The 16671-nt window shown below is 43.8% G+C and overlaps 1 protein-coding gene and 1 long non-coding RNA gene across 2 annotated transcripts in view; one reads left to right on the top strand and one right to left on the bottom strand.

Annotated features, from left to right (window-relative positions):
- Window positions 1-16671, bottom strand: part of LAMC2 (laminin subunit gamma 2) — a 55970-nt gene that overhangs the window by 8913 nt on the left and 30386 nt on the right. The window contains exons 5-17 of the mRNA XM_077157199.1: window positions 15978-16114; window positions 15027-15149; window positions 13930-14119; window positions 11504-11616; window positions 10472-10690; window positions 9659-9841; window positions 8747-8992; window positions 6625-6770; window positions 4188-4341; window positions 3662-3867; window positions 2441-2520; window positions 1325-1474; window positions 595-739 (exon numbers count right to left, since the gene is read on the bottom strand). Coding sequence (XP_077013314.1) covers window positions 595-739; window positions 1325-1474; window positions 2441-2520; window positions 3662-3867; window positions 4188-4341; window positions 6625-6770; window positions 8747-8992; window positions 9659-9841; window positions 10472-10690; window positions 11504-11616; window positions 13930-14119; window positions 15027-15149; window positions 15978-16114 — 2092 coding nt within the window. The remainder of the gene's footprint in view (window positions 1-594; window positions 740-1324; window positions 1475-2440; window positions 2521-3661; window positions 3868-4187; window positions 4342-6624; window positions 6771-8746; window positions 8993-9658; window positions 9842-10471; window positions 10691-11503; window positions 11617-13929; window positions 14120-15026; window positions 15150-15977; window positions 16115-16671) is intronic.
- Window positions 1258-11185, top strand: LOC143680737 (uncharacterized). Its single transcript, XR_013174153.1, has 3 exons — window positions 1258-1938; window positions 7286-7341; window positions 10951-11185. It is a non-coding gene; the product is annotated as an uncharacterized LOC143680737 (long non-coding RNA).

Below are 16671 nucleotides of genomic sequence, written 5' to 3'. Positions count from 1 at the left end.
AGTCAAAAGGACTATGTCTCTGTCTTATTGTGTTCAGAGAAATGGTAACATTTTATGTGTTAGTTTACATATTTATGGAACCTTTGTGGGAATCCTTGTGAGTGCTTTTTATTGTAGGTAGAAAACTGAATCTTCTTAATTCAAGTTTGGAATAGTTAATGAAACTGATGGGTAGAAACAATGCAAAACATTTAACAAGAACAAGTCTTCTAAATGGAATGGTTTTTGAAATGTATCATTTAGGCAGGCTGTACATCAAAAGATATGCTATAGGTTGGACCCAAGTTTAAACATCAAGCTTTATATTTTCCTATCAGTTTCACCAGCCTCTAGAACTAGGGAAGAGACATAAAAATATTACCCACCAGTAGGCTCAGAATGTCAAATCTTTTTAAGTTCTTTTCAGAGGACAGGACAAGGGTTTAAGAACAAGGTAATGGATAATGAGAAGAATAAAGGTTCTTTCTAATCTAAAGCAAGAAAATTCAACATGGAAAAAAAGCCAAATGGTTGAATGGTATCATGGAACCTCCAGAGAAGAAAGCATTTGTGATCCTTCTTCTGTACATCAAAACATAGGTCAGATGCCCTCACCTGAAACGACTGTTCATTGACTCCCTGAAGCTGAGACACTGAATTGAGGAGGCGGAGACTTTGCTGATAAGACCTATCTGCTTCACTGTCAGTTTGAGTTGCCTCCCTGGACAACTGCTGGGCCAGGGCCTTAGTTTTTTCCAATCTGTAGCAGGAAATAAAAAAGACCTTGAGAATTCACCCCTTATAGAAAAGCAAAAAATCTTTTATGTTGTTTAAAGATAAAAATAAAATAAAGATAAAAAATAAAAATAAAAATAAAAAAATTCTTCTGTGTATGAATTACACAGAAGAATCAAACAAGGTTATGTGTAAGATATGTATCTCTTTACAACCCAAGCATAAATCCAGTGGTTTATACAGGTAGGGTCAAAAGGTTTCAACCTGAGTATCCCCAGTGTATGTAAAAATAATACAGTATTTTTATCTCCCCCATACCATTAGATATGTTTACCCAAATCGTTCAAACACCACAAAGGGTGACCATGTCTCCAAGCATTGCAATCTCTCAGTCAAAGCACAAACTTTACTTAAATTAATCTACCTTTGTTTCTTTCAGCTTTAAAGTCAGCTGCTTTCCCCCAAAGTTAACGCGCTCATTATCTTGCCTATTCATTACTATTACTTCTAATGTTATTAAAGAAATATGGTGCCCCTTAAGTGTGGTTTGCGTTCTATCCTGGAAGGATCCAGGTTTTATTTGTCCATTCGAGGACCCGTAGAAACATACTTTCCAACAAGCCCTTGCACCACAGAGCCAGGCAGGTTGCCGCTTCCGCCTCCTTCACTCAGAGCCTTGCGCACCAGTGCGAGCGCTTGTTTGGAATAATCCTCGGTTTCCTTTGCCAGTTGTTCCATATTACTGGCTGACTCAACGTGGCTGAAAAGATTAAAAACAAAGAAGTGGAGTTTTAATAGCAAAGGGCTTCCTTTAGATCTTTCATTGAAATGGAGAGGAATATAGAACTGGATTGGCTAAAAAAGTCAGACAGAAATCGGCCCAGGTAGATGGCATTAGAACTATCAAGAAACTCTTTTTCTGCAGGAGGAAAACGCCTAAATCTTATTCCATCCAGGATCCAACAGATTGCTGACTTTTACTGCCAGTCTAAATTGGGCCACCACTAGGGGTCAAAGCCTGTCAATAAAAGTCCCCCGGATGCTTTTGTGCGCTGGGTTCTGGAACGCTATGAAAGCAAGCTCAGGAGACAGCTCATACTGCAAAAATACAAGCCAGCCCCCTTTTGCTAACTGAATTCTATTTGGGATTAACAGAGCATACCATCCGGCTGAGCACTCTGCTAAGAGCAAACCTCTTAAACACGGCAGGATTTATATTCAGAGGTAAGAGTGAATGCTTGGAGCTGCCTGTGTTCCTGGATTATCAGTGCGGCCTCGCAGTGCTGGGTTTCAGGAGGAAGCCCCCGCCCCCCCACCACCCCCACAGACTGTCCCCAACAAGCTAATTAACTACTTGTTGCTACTTGTTCCCAGGCTTGGTGTGGGAGCTGCGAGTCCTTGAAAGCTGCAGAGCTGTTCTTTTCCAAGGGCTGATTCATCTCACATAGCCTGAGGAATCACATCTGACATATACCAAAGCCATACTGTGAGTCAGAGAGAAATCTGGGAGAGAGACAGTCTTCACCTCCAGTTCCTGCCCAAAGCCCCTGCCCAGTGGCTACCTATATCCACTAAAAGTCAAGTGGCTAAAAAATTGCCTCAAGACAGAGGGATGGCTACAAAGGAGCCCGGAAAGAGTAAACGTGGTGCTTGGCCTTAAATACCCTACAGTCTTGTTCAAGTTCGGCTTTGCAGAAACATCCTGAAGCCCTCCAGAGCTGCTTACCTGTCTGCCAATTTCCTGGCCTCCAGAGCCAGACTTTTAAAGCTGTTTGGCCCCATGTAGCGCTCCAAGGGAGGAATGTTCTATAGAAAAAAAGGAGAATTGGTCAAGGCCGCACACCAAATGGGCTCAGCCTCTGTCCTGTCAGAAGGGCCCATTTCTTGTCATGCAGGATGACACTTCCATCGAGAGACTCTATTCATCATGATCATTCGTTTCATGTTTCTCATTTTTTTAAAAAAGGGTATATAGACAAGAATAACCAAGTTCAAAAACAGTCTGTGGGGCAGGCCACGGTGGCTCAGCAGGCAGAGTTCTCACCTGCCATGCCAGAGACCCGGGTTCGATTCCCGATGCCTGCCCATGCAAAAAAATAAACACAAAAAACAGTCTGTGTATAGGTGCATTTATATTTATGTACATATATACATGTGTATAAAAATATATATACACATGTACATATTTTTATATATATTTAAAGTCCAGTAGATTATATACCAAGTTTTAACAATGGTTATTTATTCATAATGGGATTGTAGGGGAATTTTATTTATTTCCTAAATTTCCTACAACAAACATATAATGTTTGTAATAGAGAAAAAAATCAAAACATGTTATCTTTAAATACTTCATTTCCTCAGCATGGTATCATATTATCTTCCAATTTCCTTTATCCGTTGCTTTCTTTATTCAGAAATAAAAGGGTACTCTAACAAATTTCTTCCTCCTGCCGTATTACCAAACTACATCATGAAGAAAATCATGCTGGCAACAGTTTATTTTTCCATTTTGAGAACTATCTCTTCATTGGGCTCACTCTTTCTTTCGCCCTCCCTTCCTTCTTTCCCCTTTTTTCCTTACTTCCCTCCCTCTCTCCCTCCCTCCTTTCCTTCCTTCTTTTTGCTTTCATTCATTCATGCAGCAAACATTAAGTTGAGATGCAAAGATGAACAGAACTAAAGCCTACCTTCTGAGGGCTATCAATGCACAGAGAAGGAAGGAAAGCAAGGCAAGATGAGGATATGGTTAGAAATAAATGAAGTAGGGAGAGGCACATAATGCAAAGAAAGAGGAGATTGCAGGACACCAAAGAACATAAGGAATGTGGCTCTTTCATGGAAGAGAAGACCAACTATCTGCCAGTTACACCAGAAAACCTGACAGACAAAAAGTAGGCCAGTGAGATCTACAGGTCTCCTAATGCAGCAGTGATGTAGAACCTACGGTGTTCCGCAGAGAAGCTTCGCTTTCCTCCAGGCTCAGGCGTAACTGTGTGATGAGCCTGCGTGTGTCCTGAACTCGGTTCTGATGCTGACTGCCCAGGGCCCGAAATCTTTCCACAACCATCTTGAGGTCATTCAGGCGATTCCGGTAGCTGTTCTCTTGGCTCCTTGCCTTGGTTACCTGGAGGTTAAGGGCTGTAATAGCACCTGAACACAAAGAAGGTAAGGGAGAATGAGCACTTTATATGTCAGCACAGAGATATCAAACATAAGAGAGTGCTGAAAAATGTGACTTTGCTTGACTTATGGCAAAATGGTAAAAATCGAAGGTACGAATGCATGCAACTGCTTTTTTATCTCCATCGTTCAGGTCACAGGAGACTGTCAGAGGTGGTCCTTCCTCCTCTGCAGGGGCTGTCCGGAGACACCTGCTGAACTTATACCCACAGAAGATTCTATAACCTAGCATGGCAGTTCTTTCTAGGACCCTGAATCCTCCTGTCAGAAGGGAAGCAGGCTTTCCTCACCTTCTGAAATCTGGGCTTCCCTCAGAATGTCCCGGAGAGCCTGCTCCATCTGCTGCATCAGACCTTCCAGCTCTGCGTTGGGTACTCCTCCACCACCCTGAGCCATTAAAATCAGAGCCTCCAGACTCTGAAGTTGCTGCATAAACTGATCCATCTGAAACCAGGCAGGAAAGATGATCAGAATAGAAGACAGAGATCACAACCCAGTACGGGTAGCCGGGGACTAAGAGCTGAAGTTCAGAAATGCTTGCCCTGCCATAATAGTTAAGAATTTAGACTCTGGAGCCTGGACTCTCTGAGTTTGAATCCTGGCTCCATTATTCACCAGCTGTGTGGCCTTGGGCAGTCACTTTCTCCATCCATACAATGGAGATAGTGATACTACTACCTCAGAGAGTTATGACATGAACTAAATTAATGTCTGTAAAGTTCTTAGAACAGTGCCTGGCAAGAAAGAATTCATATGAAGTTTGTGCCAGTTTGAAATGATGTATGTACCCTAGAAAAGCTATGTTTTAAATCTAATCCCATTTTGTAAAGGCAGCTGTTTCTTCTAATCCCTATTCAATACTGTATGTTTGAAACTTTAATTAGATTATCTCCCTGGAGATTTAATTCAGTCAAGAGTGGTTGTTAAACAGAATTAGGTGGAGATGTGTCCCCACCTATTCCAGGTGGGTCATGATAACTTTACTGGAATTCTATAAAAGAGGAAATTTTGGAGAAAGTAAGAGATTCTGAGAGAGCAGAGAATGACATAGCCACGAGAAGCAGAGAGTCCACCAGCCAGTGACCTTTGGAGAAGAAGAAAGAAAATGTCTCTGGGGAGCTTCATGAAACAGGAAGCCAGGAGAGAAAGCCAGCAGATGATGCTGTGCTCACTATGTGCCTTTTCAGGTGAGAGAGAAACTCTGACTGTGTTTGGCATGTGCCCTTCCACTTGAGAGAGAGACCCTGAACTTTATCGACCTTTTTGAATCAAGGTATCTTTCCCTGGATGCCTTAGATTGAACATTTCTATAGACTTATTTTAATTAGAACATTTTATCAACTTTAGAACTGTAAACTAGCAATTTATTAAATTCCCCATTTTAAAAGCCATTTTGCTTCTGGTATATTGCATTTCGGCAGCTAGCGAACTAGAGCAAGTTTTGTTAAATAGACAAATTTAAAACAGGTTGTGTTTGTTCTACATTTGGAATTTTCTTTGGACCTTGTTCTAGTTTGTTGCCTGCTGAAATGCAATATACCAGAAATGGAATGGCTTTCAAAAGGGGGAATTTAATAAGTTGCTAGTTTACAGTTCTAAGGCCGAGAAAATGTCCCAATTAAAACAAGTCTATAGAAATGTCCAATCAATAGCATCCAGGGAAAGATACCTGCGTTCAAGAAGGCCGATGAAGTTCAGGGTTTCTCTCTCAAGTGAGAAGGGCACATGGTGAACATGGTCAGGGCTTCTCTCTCATCTGGAAGGGCACTTGGTGAACATGGAGTCATCTGCTAGCTTCTTCTCCTGGCTTCCTGTTTCATGAAGCTCCCCAGGAGGCATTTTCCTTCTTCATCTCCAAAGGTTGCTGGCTGGTGAACTCTGCTTCTTGTGGCTGTGTCATTCTGCTCTCTCAGAATCTTCCTCATTCTCCAAAATGTTTCCTCTTTTATAGGATTCCAGTAAACTAATCAAGACCCACCCAAATAGGTGGAGACATGCCTCCACCTAATCCAGCCTAACAACCACTCATGATAAATATATCCTTTCAAACCAGCACAGACCTCTTCCTCCCCCACTCCCCACCCCAGCAAAATAATAAGAAGAAGAAATTCATTTTTCTCTGGAATTTGGAATGAGGAATTTGGGGAGGCCATTGTTGTCTGAACGGCCTTGACACCTTCTGAATTCCTCTTATCTTTTACATTTTCATGGTTTTTGTTTGTTTGTTTGTTTTTTGAGGACATCTCTTGTAAAAATTCCAGCTGCAAAGTGACATATAATAGTAGAACAATCCCTGAACTCAGAGCTAGGGAAATGTTGGTGGGATTCCCAATTCCACCCGACCATGTGACTGAAAAATTACAAATTTTCCGAGGCTTTATTTGATCATCTAACGCTAAGGTGAGAATGCCTTTTCTCCCAACTTGACTATGTTAACATCAGCACCAAATGAGACTACATCTGCAAAAGGAGTTTTGAAAGTGGTGTACATGAACACATGTACATGAAGTATTATTACTATTATGTAGCAATTGTTTTTAATACAGTGATGTTTAAAGGTGGAAAAATTCACCACCACCACAGCCTCGCCCCCAAGAGAGAAGCATAGCCCTAGACCTATGAATTACCTAGAAGACACTTAAAGATTTAAAAGTTCTGCGAGGAGGTGGGTCGGGAATGATGTGTGGGGGCAGTGATGGGGGAGGAGGCTCCTCCAGGCGTGCACACCTGAATCTTCACTTGATTATAACAAGCTGGACAGCTGGTCAATGCTGCATGCTCACAACCGAAGCCTCCAAATCCTGGCTTACAGACACAGCTCCCATCTCTTCTACATTCCACAGGCTCTGAGCCCACCGGGTTGCAGTTGCAAGCTAGAGATAAGAGACAGGGAGTATTCACACTCAGCTAACTCCAGAATCTGGAGGTCTGACAAAGGAAAAACCTTGATGGGCAGGCCACCAATGGAAAATAATCCTTTGCCCTTGTTGATTTGTCTTAACGTGGTTTTCATCTCTTGCTTTATCTCCAAACACATTCCTAATACAGATAAGTCTTAGGAGTCACCTGGCAAGTTAGTTCATGGGTATGGAGAAAGGACAGCAGCCCCTCCTTTCTGACACTCATTTTCTTCCTTGCATTAGTTGTAAGCCTGTTAGAAATTTCACAGACACACTGACTTTGCTCACAAGAGAAATAACATTTACTCTGGGTTTATTATGTGCCAGACATTTTAAATGTAGACATCTTCTCCTATTCTAAAAATGAAGAATGTGGGCTCACAGAGGTTGATTAAATTGCCCAAGATCAAACAGCATGTAAATGGCAAGCTGGAATATGAACTTGGATGTGTTGACCTTCAATGTCAACACTCTTTTCATTCTTCTAGGCTCTCTTCTGATGTTGAAAATGCAGAAATCTGACTGAGCATCTACTTTGTGCCAGGTACTGAAGATAAAACAGTGGGTGAGAGGAGTTATGAGTCCCGATGTTGCTCTACCTTCAATGCTTACAAAATATTCTATCCATAATATTATCACATCTAACTGTACTGCAGTTATTTGCATACATATTTGTGTGTCTTTCCTTATTAGAATGTCTTAGTTATCATCATAACCTCAGAGTCTAATTCCACATTGGTACATAGTGGGTACGTGATAAAAGATAGGCGAGTGAAGAAATGTATGGTCTAAAGCCAGTGGAGTCCTTTTGAATAGCACCTTATGGCTAGAATCATACAGTAAATTTAAAACATGCTTTCTCATATGCAACCACTTTGAGTTAAATAGGACTTGTGCATATGAGGAAAGTGAGGCTCAGGGGGATTAATTGGCATTTTCAAAGTAATGCAATAGGTATGTTTCCAAAACTTGAACTCAATACTGCTGATGTCAAGTGTAGGCTCTTCCTATTATGGGGTGCTTTCCAACACATCACAGCTGATAGTTGGTTGAGATCAGGGTTGGGCTGGCCCAGGAATTCCCAAGGGATTCCTGCTCCCATGTAGAAGCCCCAGGCTGTTTAGAGGTCCTCAGCCGTTCCAAGGGGGTGGAGACTCTGTTGTGACTGGGAGCTTGGGGCTCCCTGCTGACCTCTGGGACTCCTGGGGAAGCAGAACCCTTCCAAGCTGGGTTCCTGGAGCCACTCTGGACTTCATACCAAAGCGCCCCAGATTCTAGGCGCCAGGGCCAGTATGAGGCCTCTGTGACTAAGGGGTGAGTCTCCTCTGCACTGAACTTTCCTCTAGATCATAACAAGTGAAAAGATTTGAAAGGAGGGCTGAGCGAGAGGACTGAGTGAGGAGCCCGTCCACACTTTGATCTGAAGCAGCACTCAGGAATGCTTCATGATAGCTACTTCTTTGAAGTCAAGCCTCCTTAGGATAACATTTGACTATTACCTTTTTATGCATCAATTACACGGACTTCCTGAGAGGGTCTCTTTAATAACTTTATAGCCCATTCCCCGCCCTGCTTCAGTTTGTTCAGGCATATGTGCCAGTCATTTATTACACTCCCACAACAGGTTTGACAGCCACTTCCTTGCCTGTCAGCCTCAGGACTGGGCATGGGATTCTGGCCCCCTTCTATCTCCTCTTCCACTTAGGAATGTAAACTTGACCTTTTTCACTTCCACCCAGCTTTAACCCGTTCAAGATCCTTTGGCCCTGCTGTAGCTAAGGTGATCTTGAAGCCTAGACAGGCAAAAGGTTCAGGTTCTTCGCAGGTCAGTTTGGTCAGAGAAAACAAAGATCAAGATAGTAACTCTTGCTCATTAGTAAGCTGACATGTACACACACACACACTCACATACACAACTTACACACAGCCTGTCTGGGGCACTGTCCTACCTCGGCACTTGTCCACTGGGTTAGGAGCCAAGGGATCCCCAAAGTAGCCTGCTTTGCACTGGTCGCAGTGGAAACCTGCTGTGTTATGGGTGCACCTCAAACACTGGCCTGTCAGCCGGTCACAGTTCCCCAAGGCACTGGGGTCCACGTTGTTGTTGCACTGACAGGGCTGGCAGGACCTCACTGGGCCATGTTCCCCGAAGGGGTCCCCAAAGTAGCCTTCAGCACAGAGCTCACAGCGGGCACCTGGGAAGGAACAAATGGCCAAGTCCGAGTTAGCACCCACCGGCAGCAAGACCAGACCCAGTGGCTGAAAGTAGCAAGTCACCCTCTAGTGGAGCCAGGGAAACACATTCCCACCGCCTACCCCTTCCAGACCCGAGAACAACACTCTTAGGATCAGGCACACATGGCAGGGGCTGGCTCTCTCAGTCCACAGTGGGGCACAGATCTCAGACCCAGCAGCACTCCTAGGAGGCTTCCTGCCAGTTAACCAGCCGCTCCATGCAAGTGGTAAGATCAAGTGCGCTACCTCCAAGAATGCAGTTGAAGAATGAATTCTTCTTTCCCCTGCCTGGCAGGTGGAGGCTGAAATGTACACGGTCACTAGGTTTGCCTTCTTCACCATGGTTTCTTTACAGAAACTAAGTTAAGCCATGCATTTGGTCTCAAAGCTTGTCTTCATATGGTAATTAGAAACCCCCCTGAAACAACTTTTTATGTTTCCTCTTATAACTATACACTCTGCCTTTTGCTTAAGTCACTTTACCTCTTGGACACCGCATATTCTTATCTTTATAATAAGGACATTTAGACTAACCCTAAGTAACTTCCTTGGAGGAGGAGCTATCTGCCCAAATTCTTGGCCTGGGGACAGGAAGAAGCGGCTGCAGAGCAGGTGCCCGGCCTCACCCGTGACTCCTGGGGGGCAGTTGTTGCACACCACCTCCTCTGTCTCGGGCATCACTGAGCAGCTGAACCCATTGTGACAAGGGCATGGCTTGCAGCTGCGGGGGTCCTGCGGATCATTGTAGAAACCAATGGGGCAGTCAGCACACTGGACGTCAGGATTTTCATCTCCTGAATAACAATCTCCTAGGGAGGCCGGGGAAGAATGGAGGGGCAGAGAAGTAAGCAGGGTAAAACAATACATTTCCTTTCCTTTGGCTGATACCTGGGGGTTGGAGCTTGTAATTCTGAGCCTGCCTACCTGAAGCCTTCCCCAAAGCATCTGTACACTGGCATTCGCCTTGCCCTAGTGCCAACACTAAACACAATCCACAACACTGAATCCCACCCTCACACTCCCATACTACGTGTGCAGACCCTTCCTTTACTAACCATAGCCTAACTCTGGACCCCCTGCCCTCCACACCTGACACCACCTGTCCGCATATTCATTCAGGCCCTGACACTGCCTTTGATCTCCCCCATACAATCCTTGCAACCCAACACCAACTCCCCCACCCAGCACTGAGTCCTGACAGCCTTTTCCTGTAACCCAGCACCTTTCTCACAACCTTGTGGCATTTCTACAATGAGAAAGGATCGAGTGTAATAAAGCACCTTGTCGTCTTCCCTGACTCCTGCCCTACTTTCCTTAATTCTCTCTCATCTCCAAAATGAGTTAGGCAGAGTCTCCCTTGCTCAGCTCTCCTCTTCCATGGAAGACCCCAGTCCCCTGGCTGCACCCCAGCCAGCTGGCCCAGGTATCATTTCACTCACCTGTGTCTGGATCGCAGGCCCCTCCCCCTTGGCAGTTGCATGGAATACAGGTGCCAAAAGGCCCCAGCTTGGCTGAATCTCTTTTGTATCCAGAAGCACATTCTTGGCAGAACTGCCCCTTGTACCCAATAGGACAGACACATTGTTCAACCCACGGTGCTGGGGCTCCAGAGACAGGGCGGGCTGATATCAGGGTCACGTTGTCAATGAATCCAGTACCTGCGTTAGAGAGGACAGGTTGGAAGTGGCAATGGTAAATTGGGGTTTAAACTTTGGCTCCAATCTCCTAGCAGTAGGAATTGGGAAAGTCACACTACTTTCCATGTCTCATTTCCTCCACTGTAGAAAATAGATAACAGTAGTATTTACTTTCTATGTTTGTTATGAAAATTAAGTAAGGTAATGCATTTATCACAACATCCCTGGTACACAATAAAGGTTCAATAAACAGTAAACACATTTTCTTCTTCCTGATCTAGTCTCTCCATCAGGACATGGAAATAATGTATCCAGCAACACTTCCTTTTCACATGAATGCTGAAAATCTTACAGAACTCTGTAAGGGATTCTTCTGGCTGGGATTAAGAGATCCCAATATAACACTTTAAAAAAAGAAGAAATTAACAGAATATTCAATGATATCTGAACATGGAAGCACCATGCATTATCCCCAAAAGAAAAATTACTGAAGGAATAAATAAAGGCTGTGTTGTAAATGCCATTTCCTAACTAAAGAATCCTGCCCATTGTTGTAGATTGTCTTCTTCAAATAGTCAGCTTTAATCTTTTAAACTCAGAGAATCTTCTAGCAGGTAGCATCACACATTCTTCATTGGTACTGACCTCTTTTTAGAGAAATATTTCTTTTTAACTTCTTCTAGAATGTTAAAATTTAGATTACGCAAAAGACTCTAAATCAAACCAGGCAGTGGTTCATCTCCTTGTTTGGAGGCTGTCACCCCCTTAAAAGGGAGCCGAAACGAATTAAACTAAATCTCAGAAGAGAGAAGTGAACTTTTCTCAGTCACTTACTGTATTCTCCGTATGTAGCTCGGATGCGCAGGGCTGTGAGGTTCCGTAGTAACCTGCGATACTCAAAATAACTCAGCTGCGGGCTCCAGTTACTGCTCGGATGTTCATTTAATCTACAAAACCAAAAGCTTTAAAAATCCAACTCTCACCACATCCCTACATGGTGACAAATTATTCCTGAGGAGCTGGCAACAGCTAAGTCCTTCACAGTCCTGTCTAGAAGATGTGGTAGGACCGGCAGCCCCCTCCTCATAGGCATGAACTTGGAGATTGTTAACTCCGTCTGGAGGGCAAACCACAGCATGGGATGGGGGAGGGCACCCCAAGGGGCGAGGCAGCTGCAGGGCTGGTCCTAAGCATCTTCTATTCTTGGCCATACAAAGCCTCATATTAGCAACATCTCTGGAGTTTAAGAGGCTCTGGTCCTTAAGAGCTATGATTCATTTGCTTGTTTTTGGGGTCAGGGGGTGGAGCACAAGGGATGGGGAATCGAACCCGGGTGTCCACCTGAGAATTCCACTACATTTTCTCTTTAGGTCTTGATGTTTAAATGAATTGTTTGTTATGGTGGCACATTTCACAAACTCTTCCCAAAAGTCAGGTTCTACTTTCTTTGTTATCTATATCTGATACTTGCTTATTTGGTATCCTAGTGCCTCACTCTATTATATTATCAGCGTTCTCCTCCATTTTTTTAAAATTCTATTTTGCTTTTTACTGAACTATGTCTTCCAGGAACAACCCTACCGCTTGCATTTCATTTACTGATTCATAAAACAAAAGTTTGTACCAAAAAAACTGCATTAGGCAGGAGGATACTGAGCCAGACAGGGTGAGGGGATCAGAGTCCAGCAGGGGAGGCAGGTGGGAAAACAAGTAATTATAGCACACTGCAGGGAGTGCTATAACACGTGTGTGGAGAGGATGCCAGGGAAATAAATGCACCAGAGGTGTCTGCAACTTGACCTGAACTTCTGAGGAGGCTAAGACAAAGGGGGAATGGGCTAACTGAATACCAAAGAATAAGTTCACCAAACCAAGAGGGTGAGAGTGGATATTCCAAGTAGGAGTGCAGCGAGAGTGTATCATCACGGTAAGTAGCACTCAGTTATTTAAGAACACACCTTATATGTGTTCTTCTGTCCATTCCCACCACCCCTGCCCTGGGGTCAGCTCTTAACAACCCCGACTTGAACCACTGTGAATATATTGTGATGGTCCTGTTAAAGACCCTTCCTAAAACATCCTTGGCACATTGTTTGCGCCTGGCAGTCACACCTGATCTCGTCATTTCTGTACTTACAGCGTCTCAATGGCGTCCCATCATCTTGCAGGCATAGAAAAGATCTACACACCTTGACAAGGCCCTCTATAATATGCTCCTTTCCAGCCCTTTTCTACCTCACCTGTCTATTCCTTTTATACATGCTGTGTTCCAGCCACAAGAATTGCTCGTCTGTTCCTTTCCCTTCTGCCTTAGGCTTTTCTACCTCCTCACACAACTTCATAGACTGTTTCCCACGTGTAGATTGTCCTCTGGCTTTTCTCCCTAGGAAAGCCCTGAACATCTTTCCATTCTCAGCCTACATGCTGCCTCCTCTGTGAAGCTTGCTCTGCTCTTCCAGTCAGAGTTTAGCACACTTTTTTCTCTTTCCAAAACTCCATGAACAAGCATCATCACTGAATTATTTATTATACCATATTATGCTTGCTTTTTGACATGTTATAATGTCTATTAGACCATGGGCTCTTGGAGGACAAAGACCATGTCTCTTCCTCTTGCTATCTCAGCCTCTAATGCCACACTAAGTACATAGTAGGAACTGCTCCCTTCCCTGACAGCTCTGAACTCAGCAATAAAAATCCCCATTCTACAAGATAATACGCAGTCTTCTCAGGCACACACAGGCCTTCCACAGCCTCACCTGCCGATCTCTCTGACATCATCTTTCACTTGATTCCTCTCCTCCACTCCATGCTCCACTCATGCTCAACTATTTAGAAATTCCTAAGTGCATGAAACTCCTTCAAGCATAATATTCCTCTGCCTTGTTAAACTTTCTCCCCTTTTCTTTCCTTAGAGAGAGGACCTCTTCACATTTGTCATATCTTCCGGGAAGTTTTCTCTGACTACCCCATTCAGTTGGCCTTCCTATGTGTGTTCAAAGCAGCTGTGGCTACCTTGCCTCCCTCTGCCACTAGACATGCTGCAGTACAACTAACTACCTGTTTCTCCTTCTCTCCCATTAGCCCGTCAGCTGCTTGAAGGCAGGAATGTTCTAACCAGTATGTGGCACCAGGACCAGCATTTAGAAAGCACTCAAAAAATGCTCGTTGAATGAATGAATGCTGACTGAATGAATGCACTGAGAACTGGACCTCATCACAGTTTGCTCTATTGGCCCACTTGTGTTCTCTCTTTTTACCTGAATGTGTACGTCTTGGTGATCCCACAAGGCAGTGTCTTGCCAAGGGGCAGCAAGGAAGCTGTGATCTGTAGACCAGCACCTTCCAGGATCACGTCACGGGCAGATGGGTGCCGGCCTCCCCTGTCCACACGGTAGTCAAAAGACAGACTTTGACCGTAGCTAACCTGCTGATTCCCAAGAAATTTGGCTGTGAAATAGAATTTTAAAAGATTGAGATCAGTTGTGAAACTAGAGAAACAATGAATAAGTAACTTTGCACTAATGTTGGCAACTTCCTTTGGGGTTCTATGAGACCCACCCACCACCCTGCCCTGAACCCCTAGCCAGAAGAGTCAGTATATGACACTGGACAGGGTTATACAACTATTGACTACTAAGGAGGGTTACTGATATGTTAAAAGGAACTCATTATAAGATAATTCCATCTATTAGATGATTCACAACATAGCTGTTATGACAGAGCGATATGAGATGATCCCAGGTATACCAGCAATGGTGCCCTTTGTTGTGTAGTCCTTTACCATTTACAAAGTACTTTCACAAACATCACATCTGATGGCAATAATTCTTGGAGGTAGACCTTATTATCCCCATTTTATAGTGAGGAGAACTGAAGTTGAGATAGGTTAAGAGAACAACTTGGCCAGGAGTCACATTTAGTTAAGGATATGAACCAGGATTAGAATTCTAACGAAAGCATTTCCTGGTACATACTACTAACATATGTATCTTACAAGTGTTAAAAGTTTTAAGAAATGCTTTGTTTTCACTTTTCCCTCCATTTCCCAATATATCCACAGATTTGACCGAAGCCTTTAATTTCTACTGAAATTGGTGGGCATTCTAGTAGAAACTTCCCATTTGTTTACAGTAGGAGCCTAGGCCACAGTCTGACCCAAGGACATCCGCTCTGCTCTGTTGTGCCATGTCTTGGTGACTTTATCAAACAGGCTTTAAGCCTCAAGTCTCTTCAGGAGATAATGTTGCCCTGCATATTAAGTGGTATGGTTTTTACATTTTCTAATCCCATTTTCTATCCTTATTTCCTAGTCTTATAAGTTGGCTTCCCCAGGAAAAAGTTATCTCTAACACACCAGGAGCCACAAAATAGACAGGGTCCGATCGTCGTGCTGAGCTAAACACATCCTGGTGGCGCTGGGACCACTGGAGCTTTGCAGGAGAGCCATTTCTTTGGACAGCCTTCCAGCCATCAACATCTGGAACACAAATAAAACCACTGCATTCAGGACAAACCCACATCATCTATTGAGTTAAATAAGGCAAGACTTGCTTACCCAAAAGTCTAGTGGTGTGTAGTAAGTGAGGTTATATTTCCACATTCAAGTACAGTCCTCAAAACTCCCCATGTACCTCTTTACTTGGTCTCAACTTCACCCAATCCCTCTCCCAGCTGCCCTGTATATCTCATCTTTAAATCTGACTTTCCTATGTTAAGGGAGCACCTTCACATTTGCCTGTAATTTGTATTTTTGTTGTAGTTACATAAAACAGGGTTTGGCCTTAGTGAGATGAGAGGATCTAGTATGGTCATAAAGAAACCCAGAGGTACAGGTGAAATAATATAAATTCCAAATATTTTTATAGTGTTTTGTTGCTTGCTAACTAATTTCATATAAGTCAACTCCCTTGATGTATGCGGAAAGTATTATTATTAATGAATATGAACTCCAGGAAGAGTGCTGTAAACTTCCTAATCCAAGCGAATAATTCTTTTGTGGTTTTGAAATACATACGTATGGGAAATGAGGGGAGATAAAAATCTGGTATCATTTCAGTTATTCTTTTAAGTCATTCATACTCTGGTATGAGTAAATTGTTTAGCTATAATTTTTTTCAAGGCAGTAGGGTATGACTTACTGCCCTGACAATATAATGTGCATTTTGAGGGTTGATAAAGATGATTAGAGAAACCTATCCTATGAGTAGGAGTGGGGGGAGGGGCGGGGGGGACGGGGGGGTGTTGATAAGCACAAAGCTCTTTGAGAAAGTTAGAAAGCAAAAACCTGAAAAACTGAACCATTTACCTTGATGGAAGGTAGAGCTGATCACGTGCACGCTGTAATCTGCAGAGCGGTGGCAGCTGGCTGAGTGCCCATAGCAAAAACACTGGGTACAGCCCTCAGGGTTTCCCCCATCCAAGTGATAGTAACCTGGTCGACACCTGTAGCGGCATTTTAGAAATCACAATTACTTCTTATTCCATATAAAGAGCATGCTGAATGAGTCAGCCTCTTTTCTACTAATTCTCCCACCATGCTCTGCCTACCCCCAGAGGAAGGAAATACCAACTTTTGCAGACCAGCCCAACTCACAGACCACCTGATGGACAACTCCAGCTCAACCCCCCCCCAAACAAGAGCACATGAGAACCTTTGCATTTGTCCTAGTGGTCTAGAAACCAAGTGACCCATCCTTGGACTGGGAACTGGTGAGGAATTGAGGGGAGGTCAGATGGCCATGACAGAGGTGGGGCAGGGATCTGCAGAGTTAGAAGGTGTTTCAGGAGAGAGATGGAAGGGGGCCAAGGAGGGACCAGCCTCAGGGCCCCCTAAGCTGTCCTGATCCCATAAGATCTCCTGGTCTTGATAACTATCCTGGTCTATCCCTGCTGCCTGGGCCTGGGCTCTGACCCACAGGAAGAAGGGCAGGTGAGAACATGACAGAGAAGGATGCCTAGAGGCTTCCTACAAAAGAAAATGGTAGGCGGTGCAAGGGTAG

This window comes from Tamandua tetradactyla, chromosome 4 (genome assembly GCF_023851605.1).
Source record: "Tamandua tetradactyla isolate mTamTet1 chromosome 4, mTamTet1.pri, whole genome shotgun sequence".
Taxonomy (NCBI): domain Eukaryota; kingdom Metazoa; phylum Chordata; class Mammalia; order Pilosa; family Myrmecophagidae; genus Tamandua; species Tamandua tetradactyla.
Note: the sequence above shows the minus strand (reverse complement) of the source record. Positions and strands in the feature narration are given on the sequence as shown.